This window comes from Taudactylus pleione, unplaced genomic scaffold (assembly GCF_031769625.1).
Source record: "Taudactylus pleione unplaced genomic scaffold, aTauple2 ptg000305l, whole genome shotgun sequence".
Lineage (NCBI taxonomy): Eukaryota > Metazoa > Chordata > Amphibia > Anura > Myobatrachidae > Taudactylus > Taudactylus pleione.
This window is the reverse complement of record NW_028284706.1, coordinates 8908863-8933997: the sequence shown is the minus strand read 5'-3', so window position 1 is coordinate 8933997 and position 25135 is coordinate 8908863. Positions and strand designations below refer to the sequence as shown.

Below are 25135 nucleotides of genomic sequence, written 5' to 3'. Positions count from 1 at the left end.
CCTTATACACATTACACCACAGTAGAGCACCTTATACACATTACACCACAGTAGAGCCGCTTATACAAGTTACACCACAGTAGAGCCTATTGTAAGTTACCATTACATCACAGTAGATCCCCTTATACACATTGCATCACAATAGGGCCCTTACACACTTATGCCATGGTAGAGCCCCTCCACCTCATTTCTCCTCCTCATCATTCCTCCTTTTCCTCCTCTTTCCCCACATCAACCCTCCTTCTCATCATTCCTCCTCATTCTTACTTCTCATCGGCCCCCTCCCCCACACAGGAGCAGCTATGCTGCTTACCCTTGTTGTTTTTGAAGCTGTGCCCAGCAGCAGAGAAGAAGCCGGATGGCTCGCTACTATTATACATTGGAGCATCCAGGAGGCAGCGCAGGGCCAGCGTCTGCGTTGGCGGTCGCAGATTGCTACCCTCTTACATGGCCAGCACCTGGTCAGGCTGCGAAAAGCTGCCTGTCCCAGGCTGCAATGTCAGTCACAGTGATGGAATCACAAATGCAGCAAGGAGGTGTCTGACACCTTCTGCATTTGCATCAGAGATAGACCGATTTGCACAGCCGATTGTTTTTATCTGCTTACAATCTTTAATATGCCACCATTTATGGCACTAAATACACCTCCCTCTTTCCACATTCTCCCTCTGATTGCAGTCGAAAGCACTGGACAATACTTAGACATGAGGGAGTGTATAACATTTTTATGAAACCCACTGTACGTTATACCAGGTAACAATTTGGTCCAACAAACATAAACATTGATTTAGAATTCATATTTACCTCTAAATTGTACATTTATTACTGGTCCGTCATAAACTGTATCTCCTGACCGGCCATTCTGTGAGAACAAAGAGAGATGTCTTCAATTAACACCTGATCCATCATTAGCAAAAAAACCCAGACAAATCCCCAATGCTGTAGTCAATACAAAATGACTGTGGGCCTGATTCAGAGATGTACTATAGGCTAATGCATTCGCAGCTGCGATCTCGTACACAGCTTCTGTGTGAAAATACACTAATGCTGTAGCCGCCTGCAATTCTATTGAGACAACCACTAGCGGCTTTGCATATCCAAGCAACTGCATACCCCAGCAGCCTTTGCATATTATTCAATAATCGTCCATGTGGGTAGACCTATTGTTATGCAGAATGGTCACCTGAACTGAGTCACTGGAACCACTTTATCTGCATATGGGATTGCAGGCTCAGGCTATGACCTGCCCCGAAAACGGCCAGGAATCACCTGCATTTTTCAATGCCATTCTCTGTTACCTCCCGCAAACGGTCCCTGGCTGTCAATCAGTTTGAGGAGTAACCCTCATCTCATGCGGCATTGCAAAGGTACCTTGGAGTGCGCGCAGTCTGACCATGATGCATGCGCAGTTGACCGATTATCGGTAAACTGCATAAATAACGGAAAAGCGCACAGCTCTGAATCAGGCCCTGTATAACCAAAATGCATTTATTATAAACAACATCAATGAATTTATAAAATCACACATAAAATATTGGTGATGTTCATATGACATACAGTATAACAAACTATTGTGACAAATGCATTTACAGTAGCTAGGGTGTGTTTTTTCTCTTGTTTATTGATGGAAATATGTGCTGCATTAATAACACAACAAGTAAGCTTCCAAACAACTTGGGGCCTCATTCATAGATGTACACAAACCTCATGGTTACATATATCACCGATTGTGGGAGTACAGGATGTGTTCTGCGCATGTACAAGCCTCCATTAGCGAATTATTCTGCAATGTCATTAAGCCGCAGCCTGATTGACAGATGTTGGCGTTTGGAGTGGGGAAGAGGTAGCACTAGCCTGAATTCTTGCCCCATTTTCTGCGAGTGCCGAGGCCAGAGTCTGTGTCTGAAGATGTATTTTTCCTGGCCTCAGATATGCAGGTAAGATGGCCATTCTGAGTAACCTTTTCTTTTCACAGATATGGCGATTATATGCTGCATCTTTGGATGCAGAACTCGGATCTGCAATCCAAAGACACAGCAGTGATGTGAACTGGGTCCAACTCTGAATCAGGCCCTTATACAATAGTTGCCATCTACTTCGTAATTCTCAGGGACAGTCCGAGGTTCTCATTATATGTTCCTGGGAATTGCTGTCCTTGAAAATGTCCTAAATTTAAACATTTCTAATTACACAGTGTAAATCTATTACTTTATTACTGTATGCATCAATTTTCAGTTCTTTGTATTTTCCAGACTTCCAGAGGAACACTGCAATTTCAAAATTACTAATTATACATCATATTCCCACTTACCCAAACACTTTTCATCCTCCTATATAAACGTTTGCTGTTGGTTTTATAAAGTCTGCACAATACTAAGTTGCTACAGCTCTGTGATACAATAAACCCTCTCACTTACCCCATTACATCCACTAGTTTTGTTACAGAGACGCACGTTACAGAATATATACACGTTATCGTATCCTTGAAATTTGAATGAACTGACTTGAATCCTGGCCTCTAGACCATCTCCATTTTGCAACACTACAACTTGAACATCACCAGGAACTGCAGAGCTGTGAATAGAAATTAAATGGTATGAGTCATAATTAGATTCTCACTGGATACATGTAAATTATATTGGCAGAACCTATGTTGATTGGTGCCAGCGGAGTGTGATGGAGATTATTCTACATGTTGAATAACTTAACCAGTTTATTAACCAGGTAGAACAACAGGGTTAATGCAGCATATCTCAGGTACATTCAGTGTGATGCAGATCCAGCCAGGAGCGAGTTAACAGATGTACAGTGTGATGCCTAGGCTGTGCAGTGGTGGCAGTAGGACTTGTAGTCTCACTAGCGGTCTAGCATAAGTGACTCAAAGACACACGTGGGCATGTCCTAGCAGTATGGAGGAAGAAGAAACGGTCGGTAAGCTGCACATGCAAAGAAAGTGCATTGGGTCGGAGGTTGCATATGTCCTGTGAGCGTGCCTCTGTTACTATTAGGGGTGTGCACCGGCCACTTTTCGTGTTTTGGTTTTGGATCTGGATCTTTCTTCATGTTTTGGATCTGGATTGGTTTTGCCAAAACCATCCTTCCGTGTTTTGGGTTCTGGGTTTTGTGTTTTGGATCTGTATTTTTTTTAAAAAAAGCATAAAAACAGCTAAAATCACAGAATGTGTTGGTTTTTCTGGTCCTATGCTATTATTAACCTTAATAACCTTAATTTCCACTAATTTCCAGTCTATTATGAACACATAACACCTCACAATAGTGTTTTTATGTCCAAAAGGTTGCACCGAGGTAGCTGGATGACTATGCTAAGCGACACGAGTGGGCGGCACAAACACGTGACCCATCTAGGAGTGACACTGAAAAACTAGGCCCCAAACTGTACATAATGCAAAGAAAAAAAAGAGGTGCAAGATGGAATTGTCCTTGGGCCCTCCCACCCACCCTAATGTTGTATAACAAGGACATGCACACTTTAACAAACCAATCATTTCAGCGCCAGGGTCTGCCACACAACTGTGGCTGAAATGATTGGTTCGTTTGGGCCCCCACAAAACAAGCTGACAATTAATCTGTCCCTGCACAAACTGGCTCTACGGAGGCAAGATGTCGTCCTCATCCTCCTCATCCACCTATTCCTCACCCTCTTCAGTGTTGTGTACATCCTCATCCTCACAGAGTATTAACTCGTCCCCACTGGAATCCACCACCACAGGTCCCTCTGTACGTTCTGGAGGCTGGTCTCCCTGGAAGAGTTGATAATTCATTTTTATGAACATCATCTTCTCCACATTTTGTGGAAGCAACCTCCTACGCCTTTCGCTGACAAGGTTCCCGGCTGCACTAAACACTCTTTCGGAGTACACACTGGAGGGGGGGGCAACTCAGGTAAAATAGAGCCAGTTTGTACAGGGGCCTCCAAATTGCCTCTTTTTTCTGCCAGTACAGGTATGGATTGTCTGACATGCCTACTTGGATGCTGTCACCGATGTAATCCTCCACCATTCTGTCAATGGTGACAGTATCATATGTAGTGACAGTAGACATGTCAGAAAATGTTGCCAGGTCCTTCAGTCCGGACCAGATGTCCAAACTTGGTCCTGCCTGCCCTGCATCACCGCCAGCGGGTTGCTTAGGATACCTAAGTTTTTTCCTGGCAGACCCAGTTGCGGGAGAAAATGAAGAAAGAGCTGTTGACGTGTCACGTTCCGCTTCAGCTGACAGTGTTTTCACCAGCAGGTCTTTGCACCTCTGCAGGCTTGTGTCAGCCGGAAAGAGGTCTTAGCCAAAGTTTCTGAACTTGACAGTAACTTTTTATGAATGCGCTGCAGGTGCCGTATAAGGGAGGATGTTCCTAGGTGGTTAACGTCCCTACCCCTACTTATTTCACCTTTACATATGGTACATATGGCAAGACAGTTGTTGACCGGATTTGGATAGAAATATTGCCAGACCAAAGAGGTGGAATGTTTGGTCTTCTGCCCAGGCATGACCGTGATGGGCTTTTTCATCCCACGGACAACAACTGTCTCACCTGGAGCCTGATTTAAACAAACCACATCACCATCAGAATCCTCCTCGCCAACTTCCTCCTCAGCGCCAGCTACACCAGTATCCTCATCCTGTTGTACTTCAACAGTGACATCTTCAATTTGCATATCAGCAAGTGGACTGTGGGTTTTCCTTTCAGCACTTGCAGGGGGCGTGCAAATGGTGGAAAAAGCCACCTCTTCCCGTCCAGTGCTGGGAAGGTCAGGCATCGCAACCACCACCACACTTGGACTCTCCTTGGGGATTTGTGATATCTTCTTAGAACGCACAGTTCTTCGCTGTACTTTTGCCAGCTTAACTCTTTTGATTTTTTTAGTGGGAGGAGGGCTTCCATCGTCATGTGAAGCTGAACCACTAGTCATGAACATAGGGAAAGACCTTAGCCATTCCTTGCCACTCCGTGTTGTAAATGGCATATTGGCAAGTTTACGTTTCTCTTCAGATGGTTTAAATGTTTTTTTCAAGGTCATTTTCCTGAACTTTGCCATTTGGGATTGTATGTGCCCTCTACTATGACATTGGGCATCGGCCTTGGCAGACGACGTTGATGGCATGTTATCGTCTATGTCATGACTAGCGGCAGCAGCTTCAGCACTAGGAGGAAGTGGTTATTGATCTTTCCCTATTTTATTTTTATCGGAGAAAGTTTGGTCCTCCATTTATGTTATATTGATATATACGTGCGGCTAAGGCTCACACAAACACAGAAAATAATTTTTTATTTTTGTTGGAGAGTAGTGAACTTTGTGGGTTACACCACCCTTTAAGAAATGAGCCAGCCGGCCCTTTACTTATGGGACACAGACGCACGCTTGGCGCTACTCCTTTGTTGATGCATGTGCAGCCACAGTGCACACAATTCACAAACACAGAAAATAATTTTTTTTTTGGTTTGGACTGGAGTGTACTTTGGGGGTTACAGCACCCTTTAACGGTCAAGCCAGCCGGCCCTTTACTTATGACACAGGCGCACGCTTGGCACTACTTTGTTGATGCACGTGCGGCTACTGCGCACACAATTCACAAACACAGAAAATATTTTTTTATTTTGTTTGGAGTGCCCTTTCGGGGTTACAGCACCCTTTAGAGGTCAATCCAGCCGGCCCTTTATTTATGGGACACAGGCGCAAGCTTGCCACTACTTTGTTGATGCACGTGCGGCTACTGCGCACACAATTCACAAACACAGAAAATATTTTTTATTTTGTTTGGAGTGTACTTTGGGGGTTACAGCACCCTTTAATGGTCAAGCCAGCTGGCCTTTTACTTATGACACAGGCGCACGCTTGGCACTACTTTGTTGATGCACGTGCGGCTACTGCGCACACAATTCACAAACACAGAAAATATTTTTTTATTTTGTTTGGAGTGTACTTTGGGGGTTACAGCACCCTTTAACAGACAAGCCAGCCGGCCCTTTACTTATGACACAGGCGCACGCTTGGCACTACTTTGTTGATGCACGTGCGGCTACTGCGCACACAATTCACAAACACAAAAAAATATATTTTTTTATTTTGTTTGGAGTGCGCTTTGGGGGTTACAGCACCCTTTAACGGACAAGCCAGCCGGCCTTTTACTTATGGGACACAGGCGCACGCTTGGCGCTGCTCCTTTGTTGATGCACGTGCAGCCACAGTGCACACAATTCACAAACACAGAAAAAATATTTTTTTTTTTAGCACTTGGGGGGAGCACCCATGACGGACAGAGCACCCCCTGGACAACACTACAGCACCACTTTAGGACTGGGACACTGCACAGGACTTTGGAGTGGACACAGCCCCTATGGACAACTGACTGCACAACACAGTCCAGCCAGCCCCTATGGACTTTGAAGTAGTGGACACAGCCCCTATGGACAACAGCAGCACAGCACAGCACAACACTGCACTACACTACACTACAACACTACACTACACTACACAGCCCAGCCAGCCCTAACTCCCACCCTCCCTCTTCACTGTCCACAGCCGAGTGAGAAAATGGCGCCGACGCGGGTACCTTATATAGGATCCAAAACCCGCGAGACCCGGAAGGCGGGATGATGACGTTTTGCCTCGATTTCGAGTCAGGCAGGAAAAGTCGAGCCTGACTCGGATCGGCCTCGGATCGGGGGGGGCTCGGGGGGGTTCGGATTTCAGAAATCCGAACCCGCTCACCCCTAGTTACTATGGGAATGGACTGCGGAGACAGTGAGAGCACTCTCCTCCTACAAATTAGTATTAGTGGAATTGTTTCATTGGGTTCTCATTATAGGATGGTCATGGATTTTGAACTCTCTATTTGTCTATATGGAAACATGTTTTTCATGTGCACATCAATTGCATTTTCTATATGATTATTTACTTAACTTTCAAAGGGTGTACAGTATGGCATCATCTCCATTGATTTAACAATACCAAGGCCAAAATATTTGCTTTTACTCACCCTCCTGTTACAAGTTGCACATTATTGGTGTCATCCCTTACACCGGTGGGATTGGCAAAACATGTCTCTGCCTTTAAAGCAAATGTATCACCATCTGCATCTGGAGAAAACACCCCGATATAGAAATCTGTTCCAATGACCACTTGCGCATCCTGGTCTAATGGCTCAGTACATGCTTCATTACTATATGCAGCCATGGTGATAGTAAAAGTGCCATTTCCATCAGATGGTTTTATAGGGACTGAACTGTAAAAATGAAAACACCACAATCAAAAACTATTTCTAATGACAATATCACTGTCTTTTAAATAATTCCTTAATATTACAGGTTTTGATAGAAATCATTTTGGCAACATTCAAACACTAAATAGAAATCTGCCATATCTTTCTGACCTACCTCAAAGTGATCTTTAGACCTTCAAACTATTTTTCTTTGGCAAACCATTTCCTTTCATTCTTTTCTTTAAAATTCTAAGGATGAAATTCCTAATTGTCTGTTTTTATCAAAATATATGTACTAGGGAGGGACGGTCACATTGTTTAGCCTCTAATTACAGTACATAATCTACAAATAACACCTAGATGTATTCAATGGAAATGTAATAACTCCGGGGCACTAAGAATGATGGAGTGAGCCCAGCCAATAAAGGGCCAATACTATTAGGGGGTATATGTAATAGGTTACGAGTTCTGTATAGCTACATGATTTGTATGATCTTTGCTGTAGATTTAAAATGGCAATACTTTAAAAGGCAAAGGCATGCCCAGCAGTCCCGGGGATGCCAAGCTGCCCCCAGAAACTCTCCCCGAACTGCCGGCTCCCACTTAGTGGCCAGGAACTGAGCACTGCACAATAAATTACAGTGCAGTGCCCGGCTCCAAGTCAATGAGGAGGAGGCAGCATTTTGGTGTCACCCCCTCAGAGGGTTACACCTGGTGAGGTACGCACCACCATAGTATTGTCACTGGGCATGCACAGTATGTACAGTACACTGGTATATGCAGACTTAATGCACTTAGGGGCATATGTATCAAAGCTTGATGTGAGATAAAATTGTGAGATATATATATCACCAACCAATCAGCTTCTAACTTACATTTTGCAGGCTGTGTTTAAGAAATGATAGTTTGGAGCTGATTGGTTGGTGATATATATTTCATAAATTTATCTCACATCAAGCTTTGATACATGTTATGCCCCTTAGGGTAGTGTCTCCTATACTCTCTCATACTCTCTCCGGTGTAGCAAAAGAGACAACATAGACTCCTCCTCTCAGTACAGAGGAGAACACAGAATGGTGCAAAGGAGTTCGCACATGTGAACTGGTGCCAAAGTCCTGGTTCACACTGTTGATGTCAGTGCAGCCCGGGTACCTGCATACGAAGGTCCAAGGAGACAGCGCGTAGGACCACTTTCCTCTCCCAACACAAGCAAGGGTAAGGCATTTCACTGATCTGAGAACAATGACTGTCTGTGGGGCTGACCTGCATTTTCTTCTTTGATAAGTTGTTATTGTTTACAGCATACTTTTTAACTTACACAAAGAGATACTTCAAAGACAATTTAGATAGAAGTGAAGTCAGTAGATAAATAAGTGGGTGACTAGACTGATCTATTCCTATGAATTTGGCAGCTATTGTAAACTTCATCTTTGGTTAGTCCGGAAAAGTATACTTACCAGCGTGGAAGTTAAACCAAAACTACTGCATCACAACATATAAGTTAGAACAAACAACTATGAATGTGTTGTGTGGGTATCTGGCTTGTCTACTGGCAATGGGTATGACTGTGAGCTAAACTTTCTTAATTATAATTGTTCCACATAGATTGCAGCAGCATCAATCATTGGCAGGGCATTGGTTCTACAGGGTTCCTATACCCTATTGAAGTCAGGTAGGACCAATATTACATTTGTGACTAATGTGGCTGCGTAAGCTGTGACCAACACTATCTAAAAACTGCTCCATGACAAAAAGTTGAAACATACAGACTCAGAAACAGACAGCAAGCACCAGCAGGGGCAGCAGAAACTTTATTGTGGGACTATTTCATATATTTTCTGTCACTCTAGGACACAGCTTCTCAAACTTGGTCCTCAGGATCCCCAACAGTGCATGTTTTCCAGGTCTCCCTAGAATCACAAGTGAAATAATTAGGTCCACCTGTGGATCTTTTAAAATGTGTCAATGAGTAATGAGTAATAAATACACCTGTGCACCTGCTAGGTGTCCTGGAAAAAGTGAACCGTGTGGGGTCCTGAGGACCGAGTTTGAGAACCACTGCTCTAGGACATTACAGTTATACTATAGAGTGAGAAGTCACTAGGTTTGGGAAATATAACTTTGTCAGAGATTTAGTAACTCACATACATTAGATGTTATGATCAGTAATAATACTCAAATGCATACTGCCCACGAAAACGTGGGTTTGGCAGTGATAGGTTTTAGTCCTATACTGCAAGGGTGTGTGTCACATAGTAAAGCCTATTCTACATATTTGTTCTGTTATTGCCATCTCAGGAAGGAGATACTAGAAAAAACTCATATAGAAACTGTTTATTATTATTAAAAACTAAAAGGGTTTTTTTTTTAAAAAACCATTTTTTACCTAAATGTTTTTATTATATATTGTGACTATTTTTTTTTTTTCACCAATAATGAGCCGCTACTCATAGATTTATGCTGTGTTCATGATAATATTCAAAGCACTTTAACCCACATTAACATTAATTATCACAAATCATCACATATTTATTTACCATAAACACAGATCTTTGCACCAGGGGTCAAGCACACGCAAGAGATAAGCCAGGAATCAGCATCACTCAGCAAAGATTCAATAGCTTCACCCACTCAGAGAAAACTATGCAGCATGACTAGAGGTACAGTCTAGTCACAGGCACTGGATGCAGAGGCATGCCTTGGATATTAACTATCCTCAGTACCTGATGGTCTAATAGAAATCAGTTGTCATTAGTACGTAGCCCTACAGTTCTTCTGAGCCCCTCTGGCACCAAATTATTGAACTGCAAACCATATCTTTATGGACACAGATGAGATGATATTAAACCATTTTTGTAATTTTTTGACACATTGCCTCTACTATCAAATATTTACTATGTACTATGTTTAACCATGATTTATATTGTTTTAGGAATAGTTTACAGAATTATACTGTATACCTATAAGACCCCACTTTGTGGCCTTATAACATGTGTCATCATAAGCCTCTCACCTTAACAGAGGATGTAGAGCAAAATTTAGACTGGTCTGCATGGTCATGTTGTACATACAGGTCATGTTGTAGCTGATTGGATTCTTGGTAATGAGACGCCCAGAAATTGGATTAATGAAAATAGTGTTGGTAAACAAGATATTTGATGAATTACCCTGCATAAATAATAAAATGAAGAGAATTAAAAATACCAAAGAGGAAAATATATTTTGTTTGTTGCAGTATATATTGCTTATTTCATTCATTCAAATGGTATTTGTATGAAGCACATCTGGTAAAGAGGGTGTTCACAGTCTCCTTAGCACAAACTATTTCAGAATAATGTTACAAAGGAACGATAGGATGAGGTTACCCTGAGAGTGATAAAATGCTCTTTGTGTATTAAACGTCTTTATTAAGATAGTAGCTCATGCAGCCTGGGGGGGGGGGGGGGGGGGGGTCTTACAAACAGAAAGAACACTCTCAGGAGTCCTGATTATTCTTTTCAGATGTAGATACATTTGTAATAGTATAAATAAAAAAACTATGGGACCAGTCTATTCATATTGTAGGGAGAAAGTGATATTAATAGGACATTTTTCACATTGCCCTATACAGTAGGAGAGGGATACTGCCAGCTATAGTTTTCAGCAGAGATCGGGCACCTTTTCCTTATATATTATTAGGAGTTTTCCAGTGAAAGTAACCCTGCTGGAGTTACGCGTCCCTGACTTTCACAGGCAAAGAATTCCCTATGCTTTTCATGAAAGAGCCTTTTTATTACGTGGGATGGTGTGTACACTGGAGAAGGACTGAACTGGAATAAAGAAGAATTGATTGAAAAGTAATATTATTTGGAATGGTACATAAATATAATATATTATATCAGCCCCTATAGTAGTAATACATAATGAAATTTAGTGGAAAAACAATTATCATGTTTTGTTTTAAACTTTTTATAATACAGTAAAGTTACCCAGAGCAATAAGTAACATCACTCTGGACAGCTGCTACTAAATAACTGTTGCCATGGGGAGAAAATATTTATAAATGTAAGTATTATTATTATTTTTTTTTGTAGAAATCTGCACAAGAAGCTTCATTGTATGTACAAATCTTTTTAAGTTAGAGCAGTCTAACTGGCATCCCTAAAACTCATATAGTATTCAGTAGACAGCTCTCACTACAGCTATAAGCTGACTACTATTACTTTCACTATATATTTCCCACATTGTTTATAATATAAAATGTGAATATTATGTGGCCTATGAATTAATAATCGCGGAGCTGCCGCAATTATGTATCCATTTCCACATCGAATATTTTTTTTTTTTAATGAAGGGAAACTCGCAGGGGCACTAGTTGCGATTACCCCTCTCCCTGTGAGTTATATGATTGGCATCTTGGAGGAGTCTTTTCTATTTGTGAAAGTCTTCTCCTGGGGAAGCTAACTCTGTGTGTACGCACAGTCTCAGTTTCTGCCATCGGCCATAAGCTTAAAGCGGTTTACGCCATCTAAAGATGGCTAATTATGGGCAATGCGATCTGCAGTGCTTTTTCACATTCTGCAAGAGAGTTCTGTGAAATATCCTGCATTAGGCTATTAGTACTGTACATGGCTACAAACCAGAAAATTATACAGAAACTGCAGTTTCTACAGAAAAAAAGATTGATAAATAGGCCCGCATATGCTTTGTGTAAAGTAATATGTGTTTAATGTCAGAATATCTCCTCTTACCTATATAATCACAAAATCTTTAGTATTAAACACCCCGCAGGAGATGTATCAAACATTAGAGAGAGGTAAAGTGGAGGGAGATAAAGTGGAGAGAGATGAAGGGCGAGATGAAGGGCGGGATGTACTAAAGGGAAAATACGGCCAAAAATCTGAAAAACCACAGTTTTTAATACTAGCACTAGGCTTGACCAGCCAGGGCTAGTGGCACCATAGAGGGGATACCTGCAGTGTGGGGGTCCCCCTACCATCATTCTACTGGCTTAAACAGTTGGTCCCAAGACTGGTTCCTGCATGGGAGTGGTGCCTGCAAAAAAACATGCAGCCCCTACTGCTCGGTCCAAGTAGCCCTAGCACAGCTGTCAGCTCTTTCTCCCATTCAGGTTAGCAGTTCACAGCAGTGCATCAGCAGCAGTAAATGCCATTTCCCTGTTCTGCTGGACTTTAAACATCTTTGCGATAAACTGTTATACTGCATCTCTCTAGTACAGGTTTATTATTGCTCACTGCATGTTTGATTACTTGCCCAAGTATATTATCTGGGCAATTAACCATTTTATCCTTCTGTGAATAGAAGTATTTTTAATGATTTAAATAAAATGTTCTTAACGAGAGCCTTTTATTTTACATGTCACATCCTACAAGCAATAGTGAAAGGATTTCAAAAAGAGTTGCCTACCCTCCCGAATTAAGGTGGGAGCTCCCGCCACCCCGCAAAGGAGGATGAATCCCCCGCATTCACAAAGCCCTGCATAAAAATCTGGACTGCGCATGCGCAAGTCCGGAGGTAAAGTAGGCGGGGCTTGAGCTTAGGACGCAGGGGATACTCACCAGGTGCAGGGAGTCAGGAGTGTGGCTGCTACTGGCCCGGAGGTCTCCTGGGCACGCCTTGCCCTACACACAGACTGCTGCTGGGAGAGGCTGATGCTCCCAGCATTCCCTGGCCACCATGTGATAACGGAGAGGGAAGGAGCCGACGCCGGAGGACAGGCAGTGGACACTGAAGGCAGAGCCGAGTAGATGCCTGAGACTGTGAGTGTTAGAGCTCACTGCAGCTCCTGCCGGATCTATTCATGTCAGTGCCATGGGGGAATTGAGGGGGAGGAAGGGAGATCTATTACTGTGTTTGTGTGTGTGTGTGTGTGTGTGTGTGTGTGTGTGTGTGTGTGTGTGTGTGTGTGTGTGAGACTGTGTGACGTGTGTGTGGAAATCTATTCAAGTGATGTGTGTGTGGGGGGGAATCTATTAATGCAAGTGTGTGTGTGTGAGACTATGTGTGTTGGAATCTATTAATGTAAGTGTGTGTGTGAGAGACTGTGGGCCTCATTCAGAGGCGGTCGTAGGATGTAAGCGGTCGCTCAGAAACAGGACGGCCGCTTGCATCCTGAACGGCTGCCTTCATGTCGGTTGTTAGGCTGTGGGTTAACACCCACAGCTCTAACGACCGACAAGGGTGATGGTCGCGATGGTCAAGACCATCGCGACCATCGGGGCTTACGACGAGACCCTAAGGTAGGGTCTCGTCAACCTTAAGCCCCAGGGAGCTTCCAGCTCTGACCGAGCAGGAAGCTCCCCACTGACATCACTGATGATGTCAGTGGGGCCGCCCCCAAACGGCAAGTGTTCCTACAGGAACGCCTCCGTTTGGCCAGGCACGTCCCCGGCCCGCCCAGCAAACGGGGCAAGCTGTCACTCAACATCGACAGCTCGCCCCATCTACGACGAGATTCCTAACGATGGATCACCCGTCGTTAGCCGGGTCTCGCGCATGTGCACGACGGAGCCGGTTCCGTTGTGCGCATGCGCTGTGGGGCAACATCTAGTCGGTCGTGAGCACTCAGCGCTCACGACCGACTCTGAATGAGCTCCAGTGTGTGTGAATCTATTCATGTAAGTGTGTGTGGGCTCTATTTACTACAATCCGCATATTGAATGCAGATTGTAGTGTGATATTACCGAGTGAATTCGCATTGCGAAATCAGGCATATCATAGGGATTTACTACAAATCCCTTACAGGGACAGAGCTTGCGATAAAGCTCTGTCCCTGCAAATCCCCTTCGGAGCCTTATCACGGTATTTTCGCAAAAAATACCGTGATTAAGTGCCCGCGCATGCGCCAACCGGTCGCCGCTGCTACCCCCGGCGCTAAGCCCCGCCCCCGCAGTCACGGACCTTCCCTGCAACCCCCCCCTCCCCCCCGCAACCCCCCTCCCTTAATAGCACTTACCTGCATGCTGCGGGCCTCCGGTGATGTTCTCCATTCCTCCGGTCAGGTGATCTCCCATACTGCACTGGGGCACGATCACCTGATGACCGGGCAGCAGTGCACTATGGGAGACCAGCTGACCGGAGGGGAGTCATCTCCGGAGGCCCGATCACCGGTCCCTGGAGTCAGGTAAGTAAATTTTTTTATTTCACTATTTTTTTTTTCTATTTTTTACAGTAATCAGCTTGCGGTCTGTTTAGACTACACAGCTGATTACTGGGACCGACTCCCGGCTATGCTCTCCCCGTTAGAGGAGGGCAGGAGGCCGGTAACCGGGGGTGACCCTGGATAACACCACCTCCAGGTGGCGTTATTATCACAGGGCTTCCCCCGGTAATTTTTCACAATTTATTTTTAGTAACTCTGGTCGGATCACATTTCCCATTACAATTATGGATATGCGATCTGCTTTACCAAAAATAAGTGATATTTAGGGGTTGGAGTAGAATTTTACGAATTCTACTCCAATTGCCCTGTAATAACTATAGGTGATACTAAAATAATGTGAAAAGGGTATGAAAACACCCTTTTTCACATTATTTTAGTAAAAATAATGTTGATAAATAGAGCCCTGTGTGAGAGACTGTGTGTGTGGGAATCTATTAATGTAAGTGTGTGTGTGTGTGTGTGTGTGTGTGTGTGTGTGTGTGTGTGTGTGTGTGTGTGTGTGTGTGTGTGTGTGTGTGTGTGTGTGTGACTGTGTGTGTGGGGGGGAATCTATGCATGTAAGTGTGTGTGTGTGTGTGTGTGAGACTGTGTGTGTGGGGGAATCTATGCATGTAAGTGTGTATGTGAGCTTTTAGGAATATAAACGCCCATAGGTGGAACTAGACACGCCCTTTGGGTGGAGCAGACCATGCCCACACAATGGCACGCGGCGCATTCTACACCCATCTACAATCTCCCTAAAGTCATTTTCAAAAGTAGGCAAGTATGATTTCAAGCTGCCTCCAAAGTGAAAAAAACCTGTCAGCACATCCCACACAGCAAATAGACAGAGGGAAAACCCTTTAAAACCTGGTATCTCACCTACATCTGGTGAGTAGAATCTACAGATTGCTACAGAAGGAAACATTGTTTATTCAAAACTTTGCTGTCATGGTTTCTATAAAGTGGTCTGTGTGCAAATCATCACATGACTCTGGAGAACTGCAGATATGTGTCTTTACAGCTCTCATGCTGAACAATGGCTGCAGAGGCACTTCCTGTGTAACAAACACTTCCTGTATGACAAGTGGATAGCAATGATGCAATCCCCATGCAGCATACATCTACAGTACATCCGCTTTTTCAACATACAGAACAATAAATGGGTGTGTGGGTGTAAGACAGTGAGACAGGTGCTTGGTGTGGAGACATTGTGCAACAAAAGAACAAACATAAATTGGAAAAATGGAAGCTTAAGTAACATAATCCTGGAATTTTGGATTAGGCCTGGAAATTCTCCCAGACCTAGTGACAAAAAAAGGAGATTGAGGTGTGTTCAGTGTCAGAATAGGTTCACAATTGGGCAAAGGCATGGGACTGTTCTACACCTCCAATAGGTGCTTCTTCAGGGTACTCATTGTCCATATTGATGTGTGTTCTGACACAATTAGTCGGTGTTAGGTGAGGTGAAGGTTCACACACTCCTGTTACTCTCATACAAAACACCATGAGATTTTGAGCAGGAGAAGGAAGTCCATTTCTTTGAGTATTTCTCAAATTGAGAACCATCCTTAAATACATCAGAACCATCTCTACAACATTTGTCTAAAGGGTGTTTTGTAGAACATATTGTCTTTTCTGCTAGTCCATTGGACTGTGGATAGAGAGGACTGCTGGTGACATGTGAGATGTCCCATTCTCTGGTGTGACAGTCAGTATCTTTATCCATGTGCAGAAAAGTGTATTTTCATTTTGTTGATGACTGTGGTACTTTTTAGTGTGGGAAGATGCTCTATCCCAAACCAACCAGAATATAAATCCACTAACACAAAGTACTCTTTCCTCCTCCAGTCAAAGAGACCTGCAGTAATGATTGATCAAGGCAGGTCAGGATCCTCATGAAGAGTGAGCAGTTCCTTAGCTTGATGGGCCTGTAAAGCATTTGTCAAGCCAAAATTTCACTTTGATTTACTGTACATGGAAATTAAACAAAGTAAAATGTTTAGTACCACATAAGTTGGACATTCAGATCTGGGTGACACAAGTACAACTGAATCATACCTATTGACTTTCCAAAAATCCTCCAAAATTGCTGCTGACAGCTTCAGGTGGCGGCACCAAACTGTAAACGTCAGTAGGCCTCACCCCTTTTACAGGAAAAACCCATGATCTGCAGGTCAGCAAGAAGGGGATGGGCTAGATGATGTGATTCACTTAATTTTGCCCCGCCCCCTCCCTACAGACCTACATATTCCCCGTAAAATCTCCCCATCCTGCCCACTTCACTAGGAACAGGGCAGGATGCGGGAAATTTGCCTACTCTTCTGGGGGTTTTGGGGGGCTATTCGGTATGAACTGAATACAGTAAGTGTGGCATAAGCAATTGTGACATGCTCCATGAAGATGTAGTAGCCTACTCTTCTGCAAATGTCTTCAGACATATAGCTTTGAGATGCTCAACTCTGATGACTATATGCACAAGTCTTTGCAGTGTTAAAAATAAAAAAGAAAGACACTTATAAAACAGCAACCTTCTCAAATTTGAGCCAAGCACCAGCATTTGTAGCCTCTATCTGTCCCATTTATTTCTAGAACAACCCTGCTATTTTGTTCCACTCTGCTACAACTGCTAATACCTCTTGCATCCTGCACCGCTACCTACATACAGTCACAGGCTGGTGACTCATATACTCTGCTCAACCTCCTCTGCTCCATGCTGAGAGTCATATGCATAACTGTGAGTATGGCTGTACTAATCACATTAATGCAGAATAAACAACCCCACTAGTTAAGTACTGACTCGGGGCATCTGCTGGTGCCATACCACTGCCAATACTACACACAAATTCCCGAAAATAGTACCTCAGCTCTGACAGACTGAGCTGTCCTGACTATAACAAGGGTATCTGCAGTGTGGGGTCCCCAGTCATAGTGGGTTCAAGTCTGTTCAGCACATGGCTGAATTTCATACTCTAGGTGAACCTTTCCTGCAGAAAGTATGTGGGGATCATCCCAATACATCTGAGCAGTGAATGATGGGGCAATAATATACAAGGGTAGTTCAATAAGCAAAGTACTGTAACAAGTAGGGATGCCATGGTCAATGGTTTTGACATCGATGGTGAAGATCCAAGGGTTCTCCATCATTGATTGTACAGCAACACAATGTTTTTTTTTCTCATGAGAAGGGACATAGGGCCTAATTCAGACCCGCTCGTGAGCGCTGAGCGCTCGCAAGCGGGTCGATGTTGGCCCAGTGTGCATGCGCACGATGGACCCGACTCCGTCGTGAGCATGCGCGAGACCCAGATAGCGACGGCCAAGCCGTCGCTATGGGTCTCGCTACAAAGGGGGCGTGCTGTCGATGGTGAGTGACAGCACCCCCCCTTTGGTGGGTGTGCTGGGGGCGTGGCTAGCCAGACGGAGGCGTTCCCATGGGAACGCCTACCATCTGGGGCCAGCCCCACTGACATCACAAGTGATGTCAGTGGGAGTGCTTTCGGCTCTGATAGAGCCAAAAGCACTCCAGAGCTTGCGGGAACAAGACCCTACCACAAGGGTCTCATCGCAAGCCCGATGGTCGTGATGGTCTTGACCATCGCGACCATCTTCCTGCCCGCTCGCTATAGCTGTGGATGGTCACCCACAGCTATACGAGTAGCCAGGAGGCCGCTCTAAAATTAGGAAGGACGGCCCTGATTCAGAGCGAGCGCTCTGTCAGAGCATCCGGCTATTAATCAGGGCCCTAGAGCTGACATGAGCCACAAAGGCCCGGTCCCGCTGCTTGATTGGCCCAATTTACAGCAATTTTTAAAGCAGGGATGACCATTGGTGGATGAAACCATCAATAGTTGTCAGCTGATAGTTTCATATAATCAGTGTCAACCATCGATGGTGACCATCAATGGTTACCCTAACGATGGCCATCTCTAGTAACAAGACCTCTCACGTGTTTAATGTTCTCTATTTCATTCTAATTTCCCACCAGGCCAGAGCTAGTAGACCACTGCTTCCCCTCACAGCTATTAGACTGCACCTCATATCAGTCATACAGGCCCAACATCAATGGTAAGATGGTGGGGCTGAGGGAAACATTGAAGTGCATGGTGTGATCAGATTTCTGCATCTAAAGGGCACATCAATTTATCACCAATTTGTCGAGGTGTATGGTATTGCTGCACGATAACAAAAGGCCATACTTAGCCGAATGCACGTGTGAGTTGTTACGATGCTACCATTGAGAGGAACTGGACCATCCTTCCTACAGCCCTGACCTTGTACTGACATGTTATGGCCTGGGTTCAGGCGCTTGACACTGATTTCTTCTATGCTGGGATAGATACCTTGGTTGGTCAAGTATGCTTAGTCAACTATTGGGACTATGTGGAAAAATAATCTGTGCCAAAGCCATACTATTGATTATATGTATATAAATTTATGCAATGAGAGGTCTTGTTACCTTATTTATTGAACCATCCTCTTATTAAAATGCGTGCCACAATATTACGCTATAGGCCTGATTCAGAGATGGATGCTTTTGCATCTTTGTATGCAGCGACTGTGCGAAATTAGGCTAATGCCACAGGAACTATGTAGTGTATATGAGCCGTTTATTGTCGGCATCACAGATCCAAGGGCTGCTTTCAAAGATGCTGTATCTGGTTTACATTGTGACCATCGGTTGCAACATCAGCCATCTGAGTGAGCCTAAGGCTACTCAGAATGGTCACATCATCTCCACTGCCGAGGATAGAAATTCTGCATTGAAAGATGCAGACACTGTCTTCGGCAATCCTACAAAATGGAGATGATGTGCCTCCATTTTGGGAAATGGAACTTGGCTCCAGCTGCCTGCAGCCTGTCAATCAGGCTGTGATGCCCAGTAACCTGCAAGGGATGGTGCAGGATGAAATGTACACATGCGCAGTGTGGCTTTTGCACATGCACAGATCTCATGCTATCAGTGATTAACGTGAACATGGAAGTTCTGTACATCTCTGAATAAGGCCCTTAGTTAATTGTTTTGAGTTTTATATATATATATATTAGGGGTGAGCGGGTTCGGTTTTACTCGGTTTTACCCGGATCTTTTTATTGGCTGTCGCCGAACATGTGTTTTGGATAGCGAATAAAATCGAGCCAAATTTGCGGTAAAGTGGCGATAAGAACCGAGTAAAACCGAGTAAAACCGAACCCGCTCACCCCTAATATATATATATATATATATATATATATATATATATATATATATATAGCTTAAAGTTACATACATTTCGGGCTCAAAGTTGTGCTCAACTGTAAATTATCCCTAGTATGTGAAGACAAGGCTATTTTTACTGGTAGATAATGACTCTTAAACAAAAACTTCCTTTTTAAAGTCAATGAAAAAAATTTCAAACATTGTCCAAATAGTCAATAGCCAGTGACATTTTATGGGAGATGGGGTAGTGGTGCCTTCTTTCATTTGGAAATAAAGATGGCACATGCGCAGTAGAAAGCAAAGACTCTGAGGCAGTGCCAGGTGTCACCTATCTGAAGATGTAGCTGGAAAAATGAAGCTGACAGATGCAAGTATAGGGGGAGCCACCACATAGGCTTAATAGTAAATTTGTGCTGGGTGAAAGGTGTTTGGCATGGGGCCCCTGGGTCCATGTATACTACATTCAGGAAGGTACCTAACCATTATTACTATGCCAACGTGCATAGAATACAATCATGAGATGGGCTTCTCCTGGCATCCTTGGTTGTTCCAAATGAACTATAGAAGTCAACACTTAAAGAGGGTGTGTAATGCTTCATCTGGGAGGCATATAAATGAGTCTTCCTAAACACAATGGTAAGAAAAAGAGGGTGAACTTGGGATGGACATCAGAAGCCAGTGGCTCGCAACCATCAATGTTCCTGATCCGATGGAATTACTTTTTCCATCGAATTGAGGGTATTCGATGGTTGCCAGACATCAGATGCAGCTTTTCAATGTACATTCGATGGCTGACTGCTCCTTTCAGCTGCAGAAACCCAAAAGAGGTTACAATGTCCATTCCTATTGTATAAATATACAGGTGGCACTGCTAAATGTATATGCAACAAAAACATGAAATATACCTATATATATAAATTTAATAGGAATAGATTCCACAACATATAATCTCCCAGGAGTATAAAAATGACATAAAAATAAATATGCACCAATCACCATATATAAAAAGTAGAATATATACTGGAAATATGTGGACAAAATATTAGACCAAGTGTGTGTGTCTAATCATTATTGAAATCTCTGTGTGCAATACACAGTTGGCAGTTATGTAAAACACATAAAATTTATCAATGTGGACAAGCGGCTCTCAAGAGGTAAATGACAGTCACTGTGTGAATATATCCAATAATGCCGGCTGAAGTAATGAGAGTCTATGCAAATTAATGCACAATAATAAAGCGTGATGAAAAATCAGTGCCGTGGAGTATCTCGAAGTTGTCCTCATCAGTCTCTACACGGTACACTGTATATATAATCAGAGTCAAATGAGCTCTCTATGCTCATAATATGCAAAGTATAGTTACCGTCACAATGCCAGAGCGATGTAAAAGCAGACGGTGTCGCAGAGCGGTAGCCCACTGCTAGTGAGCAACCGCTGAAATATCAACTTGAGCCTTGAGCTGGTGATCAGGTGTAAAACAGGATTCCGTAACTTCAACGCGTTTCTCTGCATGTGGCAGCTTTTTCAAGAAGCGGAGATTGCTCTCAGTATCATGGGAGGAAATAAATACCCCTTCCACATCTGTTGTTTAATTAATCAAAAGTTAATTAATGGTCCAGGTGTCTTGTATGCTAGACATATCCATAGCAAAAAAAAGACCATTTCATTATAGATTACACTCTATAAAATCACATTTGGTGATAATAGAAAATATAATTAATATTAAAAAATCATACATAATCAAACATTAAAACAGTGTATAAATACTATGCTATCTAAACGGATAGACTAATAAATATAAACATCAAATAAGTCCTAGTCTGCTGGTGGGAATAATCTACATCTAAGAGAATAAATGGTAAATAGTATAACTGACATCGTATGGATAAATAAATAAATCTAAAAATAATATATAGATGAATAAATAGATATAACTATTATATATTAAACAAAAAACAAACAAAAAGACAAATCTATAATTAACTGTAAAAAAGAAAAAAAAGGGAAACTACTATAAAGAACTATACTAGTGTATAGTCATCCATATTAACCGAGTTAATAATATGCCAAACAGGGATAACTAAATGTTAAATGTGGTCAGTAAATTCATATAAATTCGAGATCTATGTTGTCATTCAGACCTTGAGGTTTGAGAGACTGCATTTTCAGGATCCATGCAGCCTCTTGTCTGCATATAATTCTGTATCGGTCTCCACCTCTACAGGTCTTGGGTATCATTTCCAGTCCAATTAATTTCAAACCTGTGTGGTCTCCAGAATGTGACTCCACAAAGTGTCTGGAAACACTATGTTTCAAAAATCGATTCAGGATATTTCTCCTGTGTTCCAGGAATCTAGATTTGAGGGTCCGTATTGTGCATCCTATATAATATAGCCCACATGGGCATATTAGTAAATATATAATGTACTGCGATCCACAATTAATGTGGGTCTCAATAGGAATCCTACTTTTGGATACTGCTGATTGTACAGTTTTTGTGTTATCTGCAGCAAAACTGCATGTAGTACATCGATTAGAATTGCACCTATAAAATCCTTTATTGGGAGGACCTAACCATGTGGTTTTATTATTAATCTTAGTATTTGATAGGGACTTTTGAAAAAAACTTGGAGCAATAATTTACGTAAATCTTTTGCTCACTTAAAAACAACAGTAGGTTTTCTCTCTAAATACTTCCTTAGAATGGGATCCATAGAAAGTAATTTGTAATTTTTCCTAATAATTTTGGTGATCTTACTAGCTGCCACATTAAATTTAGAGACCAATGTCAAACCAAAGTTTTGTTTAGTTGTACTTATGTTATTTGCACCAGATCGTTTTTCTCTTTCTTTTATTATTATTATTATTATTATTATTATTATTATTATTATTATTATTATTATTATTATTATTGTTTCTGTTAAGCATGTCTAAACTGTTAAAAGAGAGAAAGAGTATTCAACCGCCTGATCCAGTATAGGTTGTGGTTACTCACATGCTCTAAAAGAGTCTACTAGAATGTTTGCCTGAGTTTGAAATGTATTAATATTTGTGCAATTTCTTCTAATATGATGTAGTTGACTCTTTGGAACATTATTGAGCCATTTTTTATTATGATTGCTACGATAAGGTATAAATTTACAAACATCGACAGTTTTTTTATATGCAGAGGTAACTAATTTTCCCTCTACCACCTTCACAGTGATATCTAAATAGTTGATATGTGAGATATCGTGAGTGCAAGTGAAAGCCAAACCATAAGTATTTAAATTAAGATAATCAACAAATTGAGTGATAGAAGAGGGGTTCCCTTTCCAAATAAAAAACAGCTCATCGATATAGCAACAGTAGAGGACCAGACCCACAGCAAAGGTGCCGTCCTAGATGAGCTCTTGCGCTAGGCGGCCCATGTAGATGTTTGCAAAACTCGGTGCGAATCTGGTCCCCATTGCAGTACCAAAGACCTGTAAATAATGTTTTTTATCAAAAAGAAAATAATTGTGCTGTAAAATAAACAGAATAGAATCCAAAATAAATTAGCATTTTCTCTCTGAGATCCCATCATCATTTTTAAGGCTCATATCAATAGTTTCAACACCTTTAATGTGTGGAATATTTGTGTACAATGCTTGTACATCGCACGTATCAAAATTAAATTCTTCTTCCCATTGAATACTTTTGATTAGTCTAATAAAATCTGTAGTATCTTTGATGTGGGATCTCAGAAAGGAAGTGTGGGGCTGCAAAACGTGATCAACATAAAATGAAAGATTAGAAGTCAAACCATCATAACCCGAACTAATAGGATGTCCAGGGGGATTGTGTAGTGTCTTGTGGATTTTGGGGAGGTGATAGTAAACTGGTGTGATTGGGTGGAGGGAGTAGAGGAAATCTGCCTCATATTTAGCTAGAACACCTTCATTTTCAGCCACTTGTATCAATGATTTAAGTTCTAATTGAAATTTAGATGCAGGGTTAAATGTAAATTTTTTATACAAAATAGGGTCTTAAAGTTGGCGGTATGCCTCCTTCAAATAGTCACCAGTATTCTGTACCACCACACCACCTCCCTTGTCAGCTGATTTGATGACAAGGGAGGGGGTCAGTGGCCAGAGCACTGATGGCTTGCTTGACAGCCTTTGTGATATTAAATGAGCTGGAGTGAATTTTAGTTTCACATAATGAGCAAAAGTTATCAAGCATTGTTTGATAAAATATATCTATTGCATTAGATTTGTGACTGATCAGAAAAAATTAAGATTTATTTTTGATATTAATAGGAGTTACACACCAATCTTTAAAAAGAAATCTAAATTTTTTCCGATCAGTCACAAATCTAGTGCAATAGATATATTTTATCAAACAATGCTTGATAACATTCACTAATATGTAAAACTAATATATATATATATATAAATATATATATATATATATATATATATATTCCCTCCAGCAGACTAGGACTTATTTGATGTTTATATTTATTAGTCTATCCGTATAGATAGCATAGTATTTATACACTGTTTTAATGTTTGATTATGTATGATTTTATAATATTAATTATATTTGCTATTATCACCCAATGTAATTTGATAGAGTGTAATCTATAATGAAACAGTCTTTTTTTGCTATTGATATGTCTAGCATACAAGACACCTGGGCCGTTAATTAACTTTTGATTAATTAAATAACAGATGTGGAAGAGATATTTTATTTCCTCCCATGATACTGAAAGGAACCTCTGCTTCTTGAAAAAACTGCCATGTGCAGAAAAATGCGTTGAAGTTATGGAATCCTGTTTTACACACCTGATCACCAGCTCAAGTTGACATTTCAGTGGTTGCTCACCCTCTCCACTGCTGGCATCAGCTCATCAGCATCACTAGCAGCTCCCTATACACTGCTATCCATTGCAGACAACACTGTGCCACATCCGCTTGGAGTTATTTACATCTTAAAGAATCCCCAGCAGAGGTTGATGACAGGTGCCTGCACCATTGGCCCTGGTGGGCTACCGCTCTGTGACACCATCTGCTTTTACATCACTCTGGCATTGTGACGGTAACTATACTTTGCACATTATGAGCATAGGTAGCTCAATTGACTCTGATTATATATACAGTGTACCATGTAGAGAATGACGAGGACAACATTGAGAGACTCCACGACACTGTTTTTTCATCACGCTTTACCCTCATTACTTCAGCCAGGATTATTGGATATATTCATACAGTGACTGTAATTTACCTCTTGAGAGCCGCTTGTCCACATTGATACATTTTATGTATTTTATATAACTGGCAACTGTGTATTGCACACAGAGATTTGGATAATGATTAGACACACACACACTTGGTCTAATATTTTGACCACATATTTCCAGTATATATTCTACTTTTTATATATGGTGATTGGTGCATATTTGATTTTATGTAATTTTTATACTCCCGGGAAGATTATATATTGTGGAACCTATTCCTATTAAATTTATATATATAAGTATATTTCATGTTTTTGTTGCATATACATTTAGCAGCGATACCTGTATATTTATTCTATTCTGTTTATTTGTATT

General features: G+C 41.9%; 1 protein-coding gene across 1 annotated transcript in view; it reads right to left on the bottom strand.

The window, feature by feature from the left end:
- The window catches only part of LOC148511558 (uromodulin-like), an 89835-nt gene that overhangs the window by 9511 nt on the left and 55189 nt on the right, over positions 1-25135 (bottom strand). The window contains exons 6-9 of the mRNA XM_088442103.1: positions 10232-10386; positions 6997-7242; positions 2418-2574; positions 805-862 (exon numbers count right to left, since the gene is read on the bottom strand). Of these exons, the coding sequence (XP_088298229.1) occupies positions 805-862; positions 2418-2574; positions 6997-7242; positions 10232-10386 (616 nt within the window). The remainder of the gene's footprint in view (positions 1-804; positions 863-2417; positions 2575-6996; positions 7243-10231; positions 10387-25135) is intronic.